The 19,066-nt window shown below is 40.1% G+C and overlaps 1 protein-coding gene across 2 annotated transcripts in view; it reads left to right on the top strand.

Moving 5' to 3' along the window:
• pcxa (pyruvate carboxylase a) overlaps positions 1-19,066 on the top strand; it is a 188,453-nt gene that overhangs the window by 148,726 nt on the left and 20,661 nt on the right. For both annotated transcript variants that reach the window (XM_037546276.1, XM_017685009.2), the window contains 6 exons: positions 1,240-1,384; positions 4,499-4,588; positions 5,259-5,480; positions 7,626-7,782; positions 9,824-10,064; positions 10,437-10,686. In XM_037546276.1, coding sequence (XP_037402173.1) covers positions 1,240-1,384; positions 4,499-4,588; positions 5,259-5,480; positions 7,626-7,782; positions 9,824-10,064; positions 10,437-10,686 — 1,105 coding nt within the window. The remainder of the gene's footprint in view (positions 1-1,239; positions 1,385-4,498; positions 4,589-5,258; positions 5,481-7,625; positions 7,783-9,823; positions 10,065-10,436; positions 10,687-19,066) is intronic.

Here is a 19,066-nt window from a genome sequence, read left to right as displayed (position 1 = left end):
ATCCTCATTTGTTTTTAGCCATTTTAGAAGCACGAGAGAGAGAAATTAGCAGAGAAAAATGTGTGCACTTGCTTATATTGCTTATGTTGTACATGAATGTTGTGTGAGTCTCTGTTTGAGGGAAAACAATGTCAGTGAAAACTTTGGGAAGTTTGTTTTAACTTGTTTGAGTGAAAGAGTTAAAGTAGCGTTATAAGTACACAAAAGAAAATAGTGAACAGATTTTGACAGATTTTATATATTTAATCTTGGTGACCTGTGTAATTTAATGTATGATTCTTGCATTTTTCTGATACCGCATAATTAATTACTTGGCTGTTTAATGGTTGTTTAAAATGAAAGTTGAATTAATGAAAGGGCAGCATCTGACCTTTGCACGGTATTGGGGTTGTGTGTGTATGAGTGTCTACAGGAACAAAACCAGGCATCTCCAAAATTTCTGTAATTTTTTTGTCAGATTTTTGTGCTAAGTTTTCACTGCCAATCCCCCCTTTAGGTACTCTGCCCACCACCCTGAGTGCATGCACATGCATATGTGTATGTATGTATGTATGTATGCATGCATATGTGGAGGTGGTAGGGCTTAGGAGTACACAGTGCTTAAAACATACATTCCAAATTACAAGCTCACTTTTTTCAGTTTCTCACTGCAGCTCCACATCTCACACCTCTCTGCTCTCTCCACTGAGCAGGTCAGATCTGCAGCAGAGTGCATCCAGAGAGCTCAGAGTATTTAAAGATATATATACAGGCCCTTATAGGAAGGGCTGTAATTTTTGTGCTTCACCAGTGAATGAACTGTTCCTTTTTTCTTTCTTTTTTCTGTCCTCTTTCTTTTTCTTTCTGTCTTCCTGTCCTCTTTCTTTCTGTCTTTCTTCCTGTCCTCTTTCTTTGTCTTTTCTTTTTCTTTGTCCTCTTTGTGTTTCTTTCTGTCCATTTTCTTTCTCATTCATTCATTAAATCTTTTCTTTTTTTATCTTAACCTCTCTCCCTCTCTCTCTCGCGTACACACACACACACAGTGATGGAAGGGGGGATCGAGTGTTTAGATAATGGTATTGATTTTAGGACTGCCCACTAAAAGGCCCTATTTGCCCCTGTAGAAGCATTAGCACCTCTGCTCAATGTTTGTGTGAATGTGTTGTGTCTACAGACTTTGTGCTCCTCCGCTGGGTGAGCACCTACTCTTTGTAAGCACTCTCTCAACATTAATTTCTCTTTCTCTCTCTTTCTTGGCAGACAAATATCCCATTCCTCCAGAATGTGTTGAGCAATGACCAGTTCCTTTATGGCACTGTGGACACTCAGTTCATTGATGAGAATCCAGACCTGTTCAACCTCAAACCAGTCCAGAACCGAGCCCAGAAACTCCTCCATTACCTGGGTATGATGACATGGTGCATGATAAAATCATATTGATTGGTCTATTGTTATACCCTCAGGCACAATTCTAGCTGATGCAATAAGACAAGACGGCAGAGTTTAAGAACAATCAATGCAGCAGTTGTAAAGAACGTTATTACTAAACTCATTCAAAACTGAAACACATCCTACAATTTAAAATTGACTCAGTACTTTAAGGTTTTCAGTTATTTTAGATTGGTTTCCAGTCCTGCAGTTATTCTCATTTAAGTGACCTGATATTTATATAAGAGTAAATAAAATGCAAATGCAGCTAGCATTTACTTCATTTACTGCAGTTCTCAAGATACTTCAAAGCTTGTGTAGTCAACAAAAGCAAGTGAGAAACTATTGATCCAAAGACATTGTGAATATAAATGATATAGGTGATATTATATATTCTTGTTGTGGGCTACACAGAACCAATGACCTAGACAGAAAAGAATAGCAAGACTATATAGCTACACATCATAAAGAACATGGGCTTAACATAAACTCAACTAGCAATGACACACCTTTCCATAAAAAAGCATGTGCCCACTGACCTCAGTGTAGATAAGTCAAAATTGGACCAAAAAACTGTACAAAACTCAGCCTAACCATCTGTATCAAACCTGAACACTCAGGCATCCTCAGCTACAGCATAAGATCATATGGCATATGGAAAGAATGTTTAAGGACAATTTAGAAATGGTTAGAAAACAAAACCTTCTACACTGTTCTGGTATCAGGAGGTTTTTACTGGTCCCACAATCATAAATTCAAAATGTATCCAAGCAAAATGGCTTGTGACAGCCATCATGCTGTGACGACATGCCTGCATGGAATGAAAAATTAATCAAATATTATAATGAAAAAGTATTTGTAAACAGCCACATTTAATGTTTCTATCTCAGAACAGTTAAGGGTGCTTTCAGAGTCCTGGGGCCATATTACGGAAACTTCCTATCTTTAGTCTTGAATCTCATTGTATTACAAAAGCAAATCTTATCTTCATTTTGGAATATCTTACTTACAGCACCTTATCTCTAGTTAGGCCATTCTGAACTACTCAAATCTGTTATCAAGCAATGAACAATACTCAAACCTGAAAAATTTTATTAAAATAATGTTAAAGACTGTTACCATTTACCAATGGGGAAAAAAAAGGTTAAAAACAAAATTAAAGTGCAATAAAGTGGGAGTTAAGAATACGACAGTGCCCTGTGAACATCGAGGCTTTACAGATAGATATAACATCATTATACTAGTAGTGAACTATGCTGCCCTTCACAGTTGTAAAAAAAAACCAAAAAAACAACTGAAACAGAAAATTAAAGTAGCAGATGGAGCACCACTGGAGTTGTTAGGACATTATTTAGGAAATGTTGTCTAGTGAGGCTATTTCCGTAATACTGGTTTCTGATCTGGAGTTAGAATAAGATAATGTACATTATTCTGTAATAGCTTCTGTCCTAAATTCAGTCCTAACTGAAGTTGCCATGGTGGCTAAATATTCAGTTAGAATGATTCTGTAATACGCCCCCAGGTATACACAGTGCAGAAATACAGATTTCCATGACAGTATTTAACTAGGAGAAAGGCCACGTCAACTCATCATCCTTCATTGGCTAAAAGTGCCTTGTCAAATGAGTGTGAATTGGACTTTAGGTTGAACCCACAGTTAGAATGAAGACTTGTTTTCCCATAATATCTCACTGACTTGGTCAAGTTTCTTAGAGTGCTTTTTAACCCTGCAGCTGGAGTACCCATGTCCTGCATATTTTATTGCTTTCCATCTCTAACAGAATGGTTCTGAACCTTTTTGACCCTGAACCCCCAAAGAGCCTTTGTGACCCCTTCTCAGCTCTTTCTGAAACACACTACAGCGCGTTTGTACACATTTCTTCTCTGAGGTTCACTGACACTAGCTGCTAGTTTAGTTGCTTGGCCAAGCACTGCTGCACACTTGTCAGCAGCATGCTTTTTGTTATACGTTGTCATAATAGCAAGCCTGGTTCTCTCTCTTCACGCATGCTCATTCGGCTGCTGTCTGTTTTGTCTTGTACTGATAACACAACCTCAACGGTGTGCAAGATTTTATTGTTATTGTTTTTTGTTGTTGTTTTTGTTGTTGTTATTTTTATTATTACTTCTCAAAAACATAGACTTGTGTTTTCTGAAAGCTGTTCAGCTGTCTCCAAAAATATATTTTGAAGGTTGTAAACTACTGTTTAAGATCTTATATGCAAGGGTATGACTGATATGATATGAGAAGTACTATCAATAGAGATGTGAAATGAAAAAAAATACATGCGCTTTTTGCTTGTTTACTCACTAAAGTAGCACTGTGCTAATTTCTAAGACCCACCCGTTCATTTATTTAATTTCCAGTAATCACAGCAATTAAGTACAAGTACAATCTCAGGAAAGAGAAAACCTCACCAACTATAACTATAATATATAAAATAATATAAATTACTTTTCTGTATCTAGTTTCCACCCTTTGACTTTATTACAGTTTCCATGCTTTTCAGGAGACCTTCTTTCAGTTTTTCAAAGAGTTGTATAGGGATATTTTTCTGTACCTCCAAAGCTCAGTCTTAGAAGTTGATTGCACTACTTCTTAGTAATCCCAATTACAACTTATTGTTGTCAGTCCATAAAAATCTACTCCAGATCTCAGATATTAAATTTCCTTGTTCCAGTGCAAATTTGATTCTTTTCTCATTAAAAGCTACACATTCTTTCTTTAAATACAGCTTTTCTGATCTTCACAGGTTTTGGTGGTCTTGCACAGTTGTAATGAGTCCCCGTTTCTCTATCTTTTTAATCATTTTTTAGTATAAAAAGCAGTATATAAGCATACCCTGGTTAGAGAAGGTAGAAAAACAAAGTGTGCAAGTCAGGGTGGCTCCAGTACCAGGGTTAGAAACCGCTGTCTTACAGAGTCTTTTAAGCCTTGGTTTTAGCTAACTGATCAAGTGAAAATTTTGGTAGTTGGCCTTTAGACGATGCTGTTGGAGGTTTGCCTGAGCCCTCTGCTACATGAGTTATGAGGTCAGGTGACTGAAGAGCAGTCTAAGTAAGTGTGTGTGTGTGGATGCTTTAATCTCAGGTCATGTTATGGTGAATGGCCCTACTACTCCGATCCCCGTCAAAGCTAAGCCTTCTTCCATTGATCCAGTGGTCCCCGCTGTACCTCTCGGTAAGTAACATACGCACGCACACGCACGCACAGTCAGTGAGAGCAGTCAAAGTGCACTGGAGACTGCAGTGCAAATCAAATGTAAGCTGCAGTCTCACTCCTTTACAGCCATGGGATTTTAGTGATGCATGAGAGAGAGAGAGAGAGAGAGAGAGAGAGAGAGAGAGAGAGAGATCGTGTGTGTTTTCATGATAAGAGCGACTTAATCTCTGTCACCCCTGCAGTTTAAATGTAAGCCATCAACATACTCTGATTCATGTGAAGCAGGAGGCTGACATTTTAGGTGTGTGTTTATGAAAGGATATTTTGCCTGTTTTTGGCCTCCACACAGTTTTCATTTCAGTTTAATGTTTTGTTGATTTTTGTTTATGGTGTCAAGAGGAGTCAATTAAGTGTCTCACAAAGGCTAATTTATTCCTTTTAGGAAATGTATCTATTAAGCCAGGTGCTGTGGCGGAGTGTGTTTGTATGTGCATGCCTACAGCTGTGTGTGTGTGTGTGTGTGTGTGTGTGTGTGTGTGTGTGTGTGTGTGTGTGTGTGAGAGAGAATCAGAGAAACTGAAGTGAATAATGGTGCAATTAAGATGCTGATTTTTGTTCTGTACACTGTGGTGGTAAACATGTTTTTAGTGTTTTTAGTATTGATTAGCTGTGTATATGTCTGCTGTAGGTGACCCACCTAAAGGTTTTAGAGATGTGTTGCTGAAGGAGGGTCCCGAGGGCTTTGCTAAAGCAGTGCGAGCCCACCAGGGTCTGCTCCTGATGGACACCACCTTCAGAGATGCCCACCAGTCTCTGCTGGCCACCAGAGTTCGCACTCATGACCTCAAGAAAATCTCCCCCTTCGTGGCACAAAACTTCAACAAGCTGTTCAGCATTGAAAACTGGGGAGGTGGGCCACTTCTCTCTTTTTCACTCATTCCATCACACGTCACCTTTAGCAGGCCATTAGCAGTTTCACAAATGCATGTATGTATTCAGTCACAAAAACCATGTAGATGAATAACAGGCAAGCATAGCATTGTAATGTGGCTGTTCATTTTGATTGGATTGTTTTTGTGATGTCACAAGTCACTACTTTTCCATATAGTACTGTTTAAAAGCCTTAGGCCCCTAGGCAAATTGTTTAAATTAGTTTAAATGCCAGAAAACACCATATAACATTATGGAATATAGAACATAAATGCAAACAAGCTTAATGCGGTGTTGATACCTTGCAAGTTAGAACGAGAGGAAGTATCCAGATTTCTTCAGTTCCCCTAGTAATCACATAGATTTGTTAAATTCCATCACCTGCACACCTGATTTAAGGTAAAGAAGTAAACTAGGTATTGGTAAGTAGCTACACTTGGCTATCCTCAAGAAGATCTATTTATCTGCTCAGATGAACAGCTTTTTACATCTAATCTGCTCCAGTGCCTAAAACTTTTTGATGAAGTCTGAACCATACTTAGGACTTTGAGACTTGACCCGACCAGGCCCAAATTATACTGCTAAATGTGAAACTTGATCCTGACTCAAAGCCACTCTTCTCATAGACATGCTGCATTAAGTGCTTAAGCTGAACAATAGCACATATCATACTGAAATAAACTGTCTGTTTAGAGAGAGTCTGAAAATGAAGATGCATGAAACTGATCAAAATTTACATATCCTAATACACTGAAAAATCACTCCTTGGAAAACAAATCCGAGCCTGACCCAAGCTTGATGTGCGCGACAAAAGGGACCTTCAGTGGGTTGACAGTACAGATCAGCCAATCAGGACGTATCAGTCTTAAAGTTAGAACAACATCATTGACTTCTTTAATTCTAAGGGATAAAGAGAAGCTGTAAAATGAGTTTTCTTGTTTTTGATATGTAAATCCCCCAAAGTAGACAGTCAGTATTTTGAATCTTCTTGGCTATAATTTTACATCGTAATTTGTTGTTAATTTTGTTCTGTTAAGCCTAAATTCTAGTTCTTCTAAGCATTTTTAAACAAATATATAATAGGATGAAAATATTGATATAATTTTTTTTAATCATATCACATGGCCTTTGTGTTCACTCGATCAGAATACAGATATTTCAGCTAAGTTGTGATCACCACAGGTGAAAGCATGCTAGGGGCGCTATGTAAGAGTGAAGCTTCTCACATCAGTCACACTGTGTGTTCTCGTTATTTCACTATTCTAGCTCTCGCCGTCAGCACATGCCACCGTGCCAGCATTTGGCTTGTCATACTGTCCATCATTCCAGCTGGAAGATATTGTAGAGTGGCCTGAGGGCTGCATGAGCAGGTTTTCTACTCTAGTGTCAGCTCCCCTGCTGTAAAGGAGCCACGAACTTTCAAACTCTTGCTTATCTGTGTTTCCGCCTCACTAGAATGAGCATGAGTGGCCAGTGTGAGTCTGCAGATCCGTAAAGGTCATAATAGCAGCTGAAGGGCTATCTTTGCTTGGGCAGGGGGAAAAAGCAGAGAGGTAAATGGGGGTGAAATCATGCAGGAGGGCAGGAGTTATGTTGCCATCAAAAGTTTGGGGACACCATGCCTTCTTTAGCAGTTTACTGAGTAGTTTTTCAAAGTTTCTCTTCAGTTAACAAAAAAAAAAATCTACAAAGGGTTGCATATATTTTACAGATGTTCATCAAAGTATTTTCTTGGATGTGATGTGCTTTTGTTTAAAGAAGGACTTAACAGTTTTCTAAATTATTGTTACAAGTACAAACTGTAAAACACTCAAGGTTTGAATTCTGGCATTAATACAAGGGGATAACATGTGCATTATGCATCCTATGCCATTATTCCCAATATAGCACGTTTTATCAGATGTTTCTTTCAGTTAAGCAGTTGGGAAAAAGGGCTGGATCTGAACAGCTTTCTGTGTAATATGTTAAGCGTATACATTAACAGCAAACCATCAAAAAATATGCTCATTTAATAAAAACATTTTGAAAAGCTAGGTGTCCACACACTTTTGACAGGCAATTTAACATAATTTGTTTCACGTATTAATTTCTTTTTCATTTCTCTCTCTCTACACTTCTTCTTTAGGCGCTACATTTGACGTGGCCATGCGTTTCTTGTATGAGTGTCCATGGAAGAGGCTGCAGGAGCTCAGGTCCCTGATACCCAATGTGCCCTTCCAGATGCTCCTGAGAGGAGCCAATGCAGTGGGATACACCAACTACCCTGACAACGCGGTCTACAAGTGGGCATCACACACGTCTTCACATTCTAGAGTAGTTTAATACAACACAGAAACAGAAATGTTAAATATAATGATGTTCTTTATATACACTATATTTCCAAAAGTATTCAGTCGTCTGCCATCACACGCATACGAACTTGAGTGACATCCCATTCTTAATCCATAGGGTTTAATATTATGTCAACCCACCCTTCGCACTGTCATTTTACATGGCCTACCACTTCGTGGCGGAGTTGCTGTTGTTCCCAAACACTTCCTCTTTGTTGTAATACCACTGACAGCTGACTAGAATATTTAGTTGTGAGGAAATTTCATGACTGGACTTGTTGCACAGGTGGAATCTTTTCACGGTACCACGCTGGAATTCACTGAGCTCCTGAGAGCGACCCATTCTTTCACAAATGTTTGTAGAAGCAGTCTGCATGCCTCGGTGCTTGGTTTTGTACACCTGTGGCCATGGAAGTGATTGGAACACCTGAATTCAATTATTTGGATGGGTGACCTGAATTTTTATGGAAGCATAGTGTAAGCGTAATATTTAAAATGAAGTAGAAGTGTTGTGATAAACAAGAATGAATCATAGGTTACAAGGGATCCTTCCAATGAGCTTCCTAATTTATCACAAATGTATTTTTTTCTTACCCTGAAAATGGTCAGTAAACTGAAAAGCATTTGGTGCCCAACATTAGCTTGGTTAGTTTTGTATTGGAGCACTGAGGCTAGTGGATTTAAAAACAATAACAATTTTAACAACTTAAAACATTAGCAGGCACGTGGTAGTAGTTAACAACGTTAGGCTTCATTTACACAGTGAAACCTACATGCAGCTAAATCGCATAATTCAGAGTAGCCCAGGTCCCCCAAGTGGAGCAGCCAACCTATCATCAGAGTTCGATCCCTGGTAATGTTACAGCCATCCATGGCTGGGACTCCAAGCGAGCACAATTTTTCCTTTGGGTGTCCCTTCCTCAAGTGTCATTCAGCATGATTAGCATTCTCCTCCAAGTGTGTTCAGCTGTCCAGTGATGTTGTTTTAGCAGCAGTTCTGGCATAGTCCTAACTAGTGGGCATAATTGGAAATGACTAAAAAAAAAAAAGTTATGTTTAATATTGTTAGTTTCATGAGCTTTGACAGCAAACCTAAGTTTCTTTAAACTAAACACCTGCGTTAACTAGCCAGCTAACACTAACAGCTGTTTAAACGTCTACTTGCGTCAGTGTTTATTCTTCTAGTGATTTATGTAGTTAGATTCAGATTTTAAAAAACTCATGTATACTTATATATATTTACAGATAAATGACAGATATAGAAAAGAAAAATGCAATAATAGCTAGAGAATTATACCAAAATTTACCATTTACATCCAGCAAATGACTTTATATGACAGGAACGATGTATCAAAAAATACTGGGGTAACTGAGTGTTGTGTGTGACCTTTTAAATTGCTTTTAAAACTGTGAAGTTGCATGTAACTTAAGTTGCAGGCAACTGATAACATGCAACAAATTGTTTCACCATATAAAGCCAGTCTTAGTCTTGTAGTTCCACATATTGTAGGTAAACTTCAGAGATGTCTTGATTGATCAACTAGGGTCTTTTTTGGGGGCAGTCGTGGGCTGTAGGTTAGGGAACTGGCCCTATGACTGGAACGTTGCCGGTTCGATCCCCAGCACAGACAGTCCGTGACTGAGGTGTCCTTGAGCAAGACACCTAACCCCCAATTGCTCCCCGGGTGCCATGGATAGGGCTGCCCACCACTCTGGGCAAGTGTGCTCACTGCCCCCTAGTGTGTGTGCATTCACCTGTGTGTGTGTGTGTGTGTGTGTATGTGTGTGTGGTGTTTCATTTCACGGGTGGGTTAAATGCGGAGGTGGAATTTCCCCGGTTGTGGGATTTAAAAAAAAATAAAAATAAAAAATCTAAGTAGTGATAGTTTTAATGCCATTTTATTAAAATAGTCTACTGGATAATTTTTTTTTTAGTGTTATGTTTATTAATGCTTTTTTGGTAGTATACAGTTTAATTTTTTTTTTCTGTCAGGTTCTGCGAGGTGGCCAAAGAGAATGGGATGGATATCTTCCGAGTCTTTGACTCTCTGAACTACCTGCCCAACATGTTGCTGGGTATGGAGGCAGTGGGAGCTGCAGGAGGAGTGGTGGAGGCAGCTATCTCCTACACAGGAGACATCTCTGACCCCATGAGGCAGAAATACTCCTTGGACTACTACCTCAAGCTGGCCGACGAGCTGGTGAAAGCTGGAACACACATACTTTCTATCAAGGTGCCGAATACTGTGTTCTAAATTATATATGTATGTATTAGAATGCTAAAGACCATCTGCTGAGTGTTGCTCGATGTGTTTGTAAGCTCTCTGGGTTAGGTGTTTGCTGTATTTTGTTAATGTTTACTCTGTTTGACTCTGTCCTCTCTGCTGATTTTACCATTTTACTACCACCTACGCATACTATACTGCTGCTCTAGCACCTGTCACTTTTTAATGCATATACACATACATATTTTCTGTCTGTGTCTTTCTAACAAAGTCTTTTCCTAATCCTTTCTGCTGCCTCTCTCTCTCTCTCTCTCTCTCTCTCTCTCTCTCTCTCTCTCTCTCTCTCTCTCTCTCTCTCTCTCTCTCTCTCTCTCTCTCTAGGACATGGCTGGGCTGCTGAAGCCAGAGGCGAGTCGTGTACTGATCAGTTCTTTGAGGGACCGTTTTCCTGACATGCCAATTCATGTGCACACTCATGACACAGCGGGTGCTGGTGTGGCCGCCATGTTGGCATGTGCTGAAGCCGGAGCAGACATTGTGGACGTTGCAGTGGACCCCATGGCTGGCATGACCTCACAGCCCAGCATGGGCGCCATCGTGGCCTGCACCAAGGGAACCAAATATAATACAGGTGAGTTCTGAGTTTACAACAGCTAGTAATTAAATTTCACTGGTCATCAAGGCGGAACCCTAACCCTACGGTGGAAAAATTGACATGTTGTTTACTAAATGTCCAAATAACACAATCATTCACACAGACTGCAGTACAATATAGGAAGCATTTTGTGCACACACAACTTTCAATAACGTAGGCACTTTGCAGGGATAAACATCAAAATTCAAAATATTTGATTCACTATATTTCCAAAAGTATTTGCTCATCTTCCTTCACACGCATATGAAATTGAGTGAAATCCCATTCTTAATCCATAGGGTTTAATGTGATGTCGGCCCACCCTTTGCTGGTATAACAGCTTCAGCTCTTCTGGGAACACTTTCCACAAGGGTTAGGTGTGTGTTTGTAGGAATTTTTGACCAGTCTTCCAGAAGTGCATTTATGAGGTCAGACACTAATTTTGGAACGAGAAGGCCTGGCTTGCAGTCTCCACTCTAATTCATCCCAAAGGTGTTCTATCGGATTGAGGTCAGGACTCTGTGCAGGCCAGTCAAGTTCTTCCACACCAAACTCACTCATCCATTTATGCACCTTCATGTGTGCACTGGTGTGCAGTCGTGTTGGAACAGGAAGGGGTCATCCCAAAACTATTCCCACAAAATTGGTAGCATGAAATTGTCCAAAATCTCTTGGTCTGCTGAAGCATTAAGAGCTCCTTTCACTGGAAGGGGCCGAGCCCAACACCTGAAAAACAGCCCCACACCATAATGCCCCTCCACTAAACTTTACACTGGGTTAAATGTAGTCAGATAATTACCATTCTCCTGGCAACCGCCAAACCCAGAGTCATTCATCGGATTGCCAGATGGAGAAGCATGATTCTTCACTCCAGAGAACACGTCTCCACTGCTCTAGAGTCCAGTCATGGCGCTTTACACCACTGCATTCGAAGCTTTGCATTGCACTTGATGTAAGGCTTGGATGCAGCTGCTCGGCCTTGGAAACTTATTCCGTGAAGCTCCCTACGCACTGTTCTTGAGCTAATCTGAAGGCCACATGACATTTGGAGGTCTGTAGTGATTGAGAAAGTTGGAGACCTTTGCGCACTATGCACCTCAGCATCCGCTGACCCCGTTCTGTCATTTTACGTGGCCTCCCACTTTATGGCTGAGTTTCTGTCGCTTCCACCTCTAATACCACTGACAGTTGACTGTGGAATATTTAGTAGTGAGGAAATTTCACAACTGGACTTGTTGCACAGGTGGCATCCTATCATGGTACCATGTTGGAATTCACTGCGCTCCTGAGAGCGATGCATTCTTTCACAAATGTTTGTAATAGCACAGGTTTATACACCTGTGGCCATGGAAGTGATTGGGACACCTGAATTCAGTGATTTGGACGGGTGAGTGAATACTACATTGGAAATATAGTCTATATTAGTTCAAATAGTAGTCAGTCAATTCATAGATAATGGAAAAGATCTTTAGCTGTAACCCTTATATTAATAACAATTTATGGCTTTCATGTCTCTCAAACATTAAGGGCTAACAACTAAAGATAGTAGCACAAAGAAAGAAGTACATGTGAAAACATTTATATTTTCATTGTGGGCATAGTTGAGAAGGGACAAAATAAGAATGTAGGCCAAAAAAAAACATGTTTACATCACTCAAACCAGGGAAATCCTCTGGTAACTGGGCATTACAGTGGGTTTCATGTCTCCCAAGGAGGAGGTTTGAGCTAGGATAGTTGACCTTTCAGATGAGCTAACACTGGAACTGTTCAGAGCAACTGTCTTTTTACATCTCAAGGTCTTTTAGCAGACTAGCAAACAATGCAAAGGTTGGCATGCATACAAATATATTCATCTTTACCCAGAGTGTTTTCAATCAGAAATATGAGCACTGAACAGACCTGTTTGATGTGACTGATTTATCAAACTTCAGTCAGCAGCTAAGTTAAGTTTTGAGTGTGGTCTTCTGCGTAGTTTAATCCAAAGCCTTTTCAACTTCAGAAATGAAAACAACACTATTGTCCAGATGATCAGGGTGGTGTGTATTTGATTTACATGTTTCTAAATAACTTTTTACCTCTCTTGGCCTAATAATTCAGACTAAGTACAAGTGCTGTTACTGTAGTGATAATTTACTCAGGTACAAGTAAAAGTATTAGTAAATACTTTTACGTAAGCAAAAGTACATTAATTTGTTGAAAAACTACTTAAGTACGGAGTTTAGTTACTTTTTCGTATTTCCGCTGTCATAACCTGAACGTATTTCTGATCTGACTCAACTACATCATTGGAAATAATCTGTACAGAAAAACACTAAAGCTAAAGTTCTGAGAGTTGAGACTGATCACAGTTTGCTCTGCTAGTCACATCTACACCTTTCTAGGAGCTGTGTAACGAACAAGATTTACATTAAACTGCATGTGTTTCAGGTTAGATGGTTATATAAGACGTCCTAGTTTATCTGTTTAAATAAATATTTTAGAATTCCTGAAAGGAATGCAGAGGATGTTACGGTTTGATTACATTCATTAAAAAAAAAAAAAGTTAAAATTGAGTGAATTGCTTAATTATCAGCTAGCTCGGCTAATGCTCCCTCAGGCTGTCGTTGAGTTGTGAGAGCGGATCTCAGCAGGTTTTGTATTTGGCTGCTGATAATAACACTGTTTTCTTTAGTTCATGTGAAATTGAATGCAGATTGCCATTTGGACATGGTCTGTTCCTTGTGTGTGCTGGTTTAGTTCTGCTCTGTACTTCCCCACTAAACTGGACATCTCTGTAGGGTTTTTCCTGCCAGAGCTGGTATTTTTGGTGAATCTTTTAAATTTAATGGCGCTTTGTTCGTATTGGTTTCTGAGCTGATACGCTCATAATTTTTACTCTGTAATGTTTTGAAAATGAAAGTAGCGAAGTAAAAGTATTTTGTTGAAAATTAACTTGAGTACTGTAATTTAATTCTACTCCAAAAAGCAGGGTTACAGGGAAAACTGTACTCAATTACAGTAACGAGGGTAAATGTAATGTGTTACTTACACCTCTGATTGCAGATTTGCTCATAGGAGTTTGGCCTTCGCTTTATGGAGAAAGTAGCACTTGCAAATATTAGTGATTGGCTGAGAGTGTCTTATTTTGCAAACGGTCAGTTCTTTAAGTGATACATAACTTCCATATAGCTCAATGAATACAGTGAGGGCCGTGTTATTTACACGCTCAGTTTATCAGAGTATTTTGTAGATTGCTGCGCACCTGCTAATGCACCCACCTAGTGTGTCCCTGAGAATTGTTTCAATAAAATACACCTCCACCTTGTTGGTTAATTGATTGGGCTGTTGTGTTTTTTTTTTGTTTTTTTTTTTTCTTGCCTTGTTATTTCTCATCAAAGCACAGCACTAGCTCATGCCAGGGCAGCTTTGAGGAGAATATTGGATGCAGTTTTGGAATTAATTCACTCTCATTCAGTGAGCATTTGTTGTCACCTCTTTGTGTTTGTAGAAGTACACTTAGCCCTGCATTAATGCCACCTGTTATGAAGCACCTCCATCAGTGCAAGAGGCACATTCCAAATAACCACATACTCCATTAAACCCATTTTATAACCACGCACACTTGTGGCTGTTTGCTTAATTGAGGCACCTTATTTGTTCTGTGTGTTTTTTGCGTTAGCACGTGGCTACATTCGTGTGCTTCCCTCTCCCATAACCTGGGGGCGAGGAAGGTCAGAGAATGTCAACCATTACTGAACAAACTCGTTGAACAGACCACAGACAAACAAAAGCTGTAATAAAAGGGCCGTGGAACAGGCATGCACAAACAAGCGAAAGACTGCATAGGGTGAGAGAAAATGAGGGAGAGAGATCGAGAAGGGCAAAGAAGGGGCAGAATGTATGCACAGCATTTGGATGTGGTGAATGACCCCCTAACCTTTCCTTAATTGTGACATTACAGCAACTGCTGGTGCTTAACCTCAGTTTATGAGCTTGGCACCTTGCCTCACCACACACCCACATGCACACGTGTGTGAATTGTATCTGCAGGCTTTAAGGTCACTGAACTGTCCACAGCTACTGTAGCCACTACACATGGCTGACTTCATAAGGCACCTCATTAAAACAGTGCCCGATAAAGCCTAATCATTAAGCACTCATGTTGGGTAAGTAAACATAACTACATGGTCATTTGCTGGGCCATTAGAGATTAACCAGCAGTAGGTAATGTAAGGTCACAGTCTAGAGAAATCAGAATTAAGTGCAGTGAGTATGTACAGACAGCCTCTATACACACTGTACTTTTTTTTTTTTAGAGACCCAGGAAAACAAACAAAAAATGAATTTCCCTTCACAGTTTCTCGTCATGCATAAATTGCTTGTCATTGTGTCTACTATGGATACACCAAATTTCAGTCAAAATGGTCAAAAGTGGTCCTTTCAGTTTTTATCTAAAAGAGATAAAACAGAAAAAGGTCCACCTAAAACTCCTAAAATATTAAATAGATTTATCACAGTGTCAAGATCCAATGCTTAATCATTTGAATGGTACTGAAGTGGAACAGTAATAAGTTTTTTGTTCAAACAACCAGAGCAGCAGCAGAAACAGTGAAAAAGTCAACGAAAACACAGCAACATACCAGAAAAATTGCAGAAAAATTAAATAACAGAAACTGAAAGATCAGAAGTCCCCCTAGCATCCCACGCCATCTGTAGTCTGTTTTTGAAATGACAAAAAAAAACTCCAAAGAATAAAAAATGCAGGAAGAACCTAAAAAAATACAGATGTCTCTGATGGACTACAGATACAGGTACAATGTAATGTCACATATCGCAGACATTAAATTTTGCTTTAGTGACAAATTCAGCAGATTCTTTCGTTCATTGATATTGTGGTGTGTTCAAGAAATGCTTTTGCAAGTTGGATTTAGGTTATATGGTCTCTACCCTTTGTTGCACTTGGTGCTGGGGACTCTTTATAATTCTTAAATTACAGGGTCTCTGTGGCAGTCATTGGTGTGTAATTTCATGCATGTCCAGCACATGCTCATGCATTTGTGACTATCTGATCTTTTGCTTAAAAATATATGTATGGTTTCTACACTGTACTTTTGGTAGCCATAGTTGAGCTCCCCACCATGGCAGAAGGGCCTTCACCCCCTACCCCACCCCCTTTGCTGAGACAGCTGGTGAGAACAGTGGTTATTAGTCTAAAAATTCAACACCCAGAAAATGAACTGTTTTATACAGAGGAATAAGTAACAGGATAAAACACATCACACAATCAAGGCTTCACAATTGTCTTTCAAAAAGAGTAAAATATGTCTCCTTTAAAAGTTGGGATATTCCTGATTGAATACATGACTCAATCTTCAAGCCATTGTTGCTTGAAAGTATTGTGCTTAAATGCTCCAAATTTGTTTGTAAAAGCCATTTACGCGTAGTCTCTTCAGCCCCAAAAACGTCCAGATAAGAATGATCCACATTTCATTTACACTTTGGCACATAAATGATTCAGTGTTAGACAGATAGAAATCCGATTTGCTTTAGTGCAGCTTTTCCCGCGTTATATGCAAATCCCAGGGATTCTCATCCGGAATCTCCTTAGATGATGAGCTGCAGCACAATCTTGTTCTATGCAGTTATGCATTTTATGAGAACTGAAAGGAGAAGCCGCGTCCAGTTTCTGTGCCTCTTGTGGTGTAAGAGGAAACAGAAGTTGTTGCACACAGCTTGTCTTTTATTGTCCGTGATTAATTTCACAAAAAAAATTTTTTTTTTTTAAATACTGTGGATGAGAGAGCATGTGTCTTGGTTGCATTTACACTTGGCTCTTTCACAATAGGAAGGTGCCTGGGTGTCAAGTCATGTTTAATTTATATAGCACATTTAAAAGTATCTGCCAGAATGCTGAACAATAAACCCATCTAAAATGAAAACAGATAAATTGCCTGAAGGATGAAACATTGAGTTAAATATATGAATCTGTTCCAAAAAAGTGTCACCCCAGTACTAATGCTTTTAATTTAGAAATCGGGAATCTTGAGCCCCAGCCATTATATGGTCCAATATATTGTTATATTTAAGTGGTTAGCAACAAGAACGGTGATTTTAATGCTGGATCTAATTTACTAAAGCTTCCTCAGTAATAGTAGAGCCATTTTAATTGACCTCGTAGTAAAGCCTGATGCTAGTTGTGTTTGTTATTGAATGCCCGTCACTTTACGCTGATGTGTATATCTGGGCTATGGCATTTCAGTCTCAGCAGTCTGTGGTCGTTTGGGAAATTACAAAGACACTTTAACCGATGTGAGTTACATCACACGTTACTTTGTAACCTCTTCTGGTAAACCTGATCCAGCTTGAATCTGGTACTTTACATCTTTTCCCTCTTGTCCTGCTTCTTCACCTGTTCCTGAGCTGTGCCAGTTTGCCTATTCTTTTCTATCTGATTCACAAATTTGTATAAATTTGAATTTGATCTGCTCAGCTCCTTTTGGGTTTGGCCAGTTGTGTAATTCAGTACCAGTGTTCCAGTGCAGAGCGTCCTCCCCGTCCCCACCTCCGAGTGCCTTGGCCTGTATCTTTCCCAGCAGCACATCGTGGGCGTGTGACTGGCAGTGAGAATCGCATCAGAGCACTCGGCGTGATGGGGAGGCGTTCGCCGCTTTGTTGATTCGAATTTGTTTATCCCCGCCAGATTCCTTCCCGCGGCCCCTATCTTCGGTTTCCGCTCCTGGAGATGTTGCCTAGGTAATTGAATTGTTGGGAGGCTGTCAGTTTACCCGAGCAAATGTTGCTGTCAGCATTCTCCCTGCTGCATGACAATTTAGCGCCTGGCTGCCGTCTGTGCCACGCAGCATTCGTCGCCAGCTTAAGATTCCACATTGGGGACTTTTCTAGGCCAGGAGTAACGGGCACACGTTATAATAAGTGTCACGCGTGCAGCCCACCCAGTTTGCACATACGATCCTGTAATGTGTCAATACTGAAAAGATAAGCTTTGTAGAAGAGATGATCTCATGCACAGAGCAGTAGGAGAAGCAATTTCACAGCTAGTGTGAAAAGACCCTGTGGTGTATAATACCCTTTAAGGGCCAGTAAGAACAATACAAAGTACATTTGCCAGAGCAGCATAATAATAGCTGCAGTCAAGTGAACTTCCAATGAATATAGTAGCTGAAAAGGTGAGCGCGTGTGTGTGTGTGTGTGTGTGTGTGTGTGTGTGTGTGCACAGCACAGTCAGAGGTTTTCTACCTTTTTATCATGTGTAGTTCTTCAGGGCACAAGCTGCTTTTAAATCTGGTGGTCTGTGTTTTGCTGAGACCTGAGTGTTTGTAGCTTTGGGTGGTTTTATGTCTTGAATTTACTGCCCAGAATTTATTGCAGAAGATATATCTGCTCAGTCAATGGCAGTTCTGATTCTTTGGCCTTTTATGTTGTTCTCTTAGTGCACTTTGTGGACTATACAGTTCTCTTCTTCTGACTCCAGTGTTGCGACTATGTGACACTTCTAATAATGCCACAGCATTGGAGAGCAGAGCACAGCCTAACACAGGGTGAAATGCAATAAATAGTCAAATAGATTGAAGTAGAACATGCTTTTGTCCATAGCCTCGCAATCTGCAATGTTTCACAGCACCCAGACATTTTTCAAGATTTACTCTCGATGGATTTTTGTACCAGAAAACAACCCTGTTTAACCAAGACTATAAAGACACCTGCGCATTGTACCTGTAGGAGCTTATTGGACGTCCCATCCTAAGACCATGGGCATTAATATGAAGTTGTGATACCGTATATTAGCCTCCACTCTTTTGAGAAGGCTTTAACAAGATTTTGAGGTGTGTGTGTGAATTCAGGCAAAAGAACATTTGTGAGGTCAGGCACTGATGGACAAGAAGGCCTGGCTCACAATCGATGTTCCAGTTCATCCAGAAGGTGTTCAGTGGGGATGAGGTCAGGGTTCTGTGCTGGTCACTGGAGTTCCTCTACACCAAACTCGTCAAACCATGTCTTCCGGGCCCCCACTTTGTGTACAGGGGCGCAATCGTGCTGAAGCAGGAAAGGGCCTTCTCCAAACTATTGCCACAAAGTTGGGAGCATATATGTGTCTTAAAATGTCTTTGCATGCTGTCTTGTCAACATTATCCATTACTGGAACTAAAGGGCAGACCCCGAACTCTGAAAAACAGCCCCAGACTATTATCCTTCCTCCACCAAACTTTACTGTTGCCACTCTGCATTGACGTAGGTAGTGTTCTCCTGGCATCCAACAAATCCACATTTGTCCATCAGACTGCCAGACAATGAAGTGTGATTTATCTCTCCAGAGAATGTGTTTCCACTGTTTCAGAGACCAGTGGCAACACGCCTTACACTGTCACTGAGCATTTTA

The sequence above is a fragment of the Pygocentrus nattereri genome, chromosome 16 (genome assembly GCF_015220715.1).
Source record: "Pygocentrus nattereri isolate fPygNat1 chromosome 16, fPygNat1.pri, whole genome shotgun sequence".
In the NCBI taxonomy this organism is placed as follows: domain Eukaryota; kingdom Metazoa; phylum Chordata; class Actinopteri; order Characiformes; family Serrasalmidae; genus Pygocentrus; species Pygocentrus nattereri.
The sequence above is the reverse complement of the archived record's forward strand: the minus strand, read 5'-3'. Positions and strand labels throughout refer to the sequence as shown.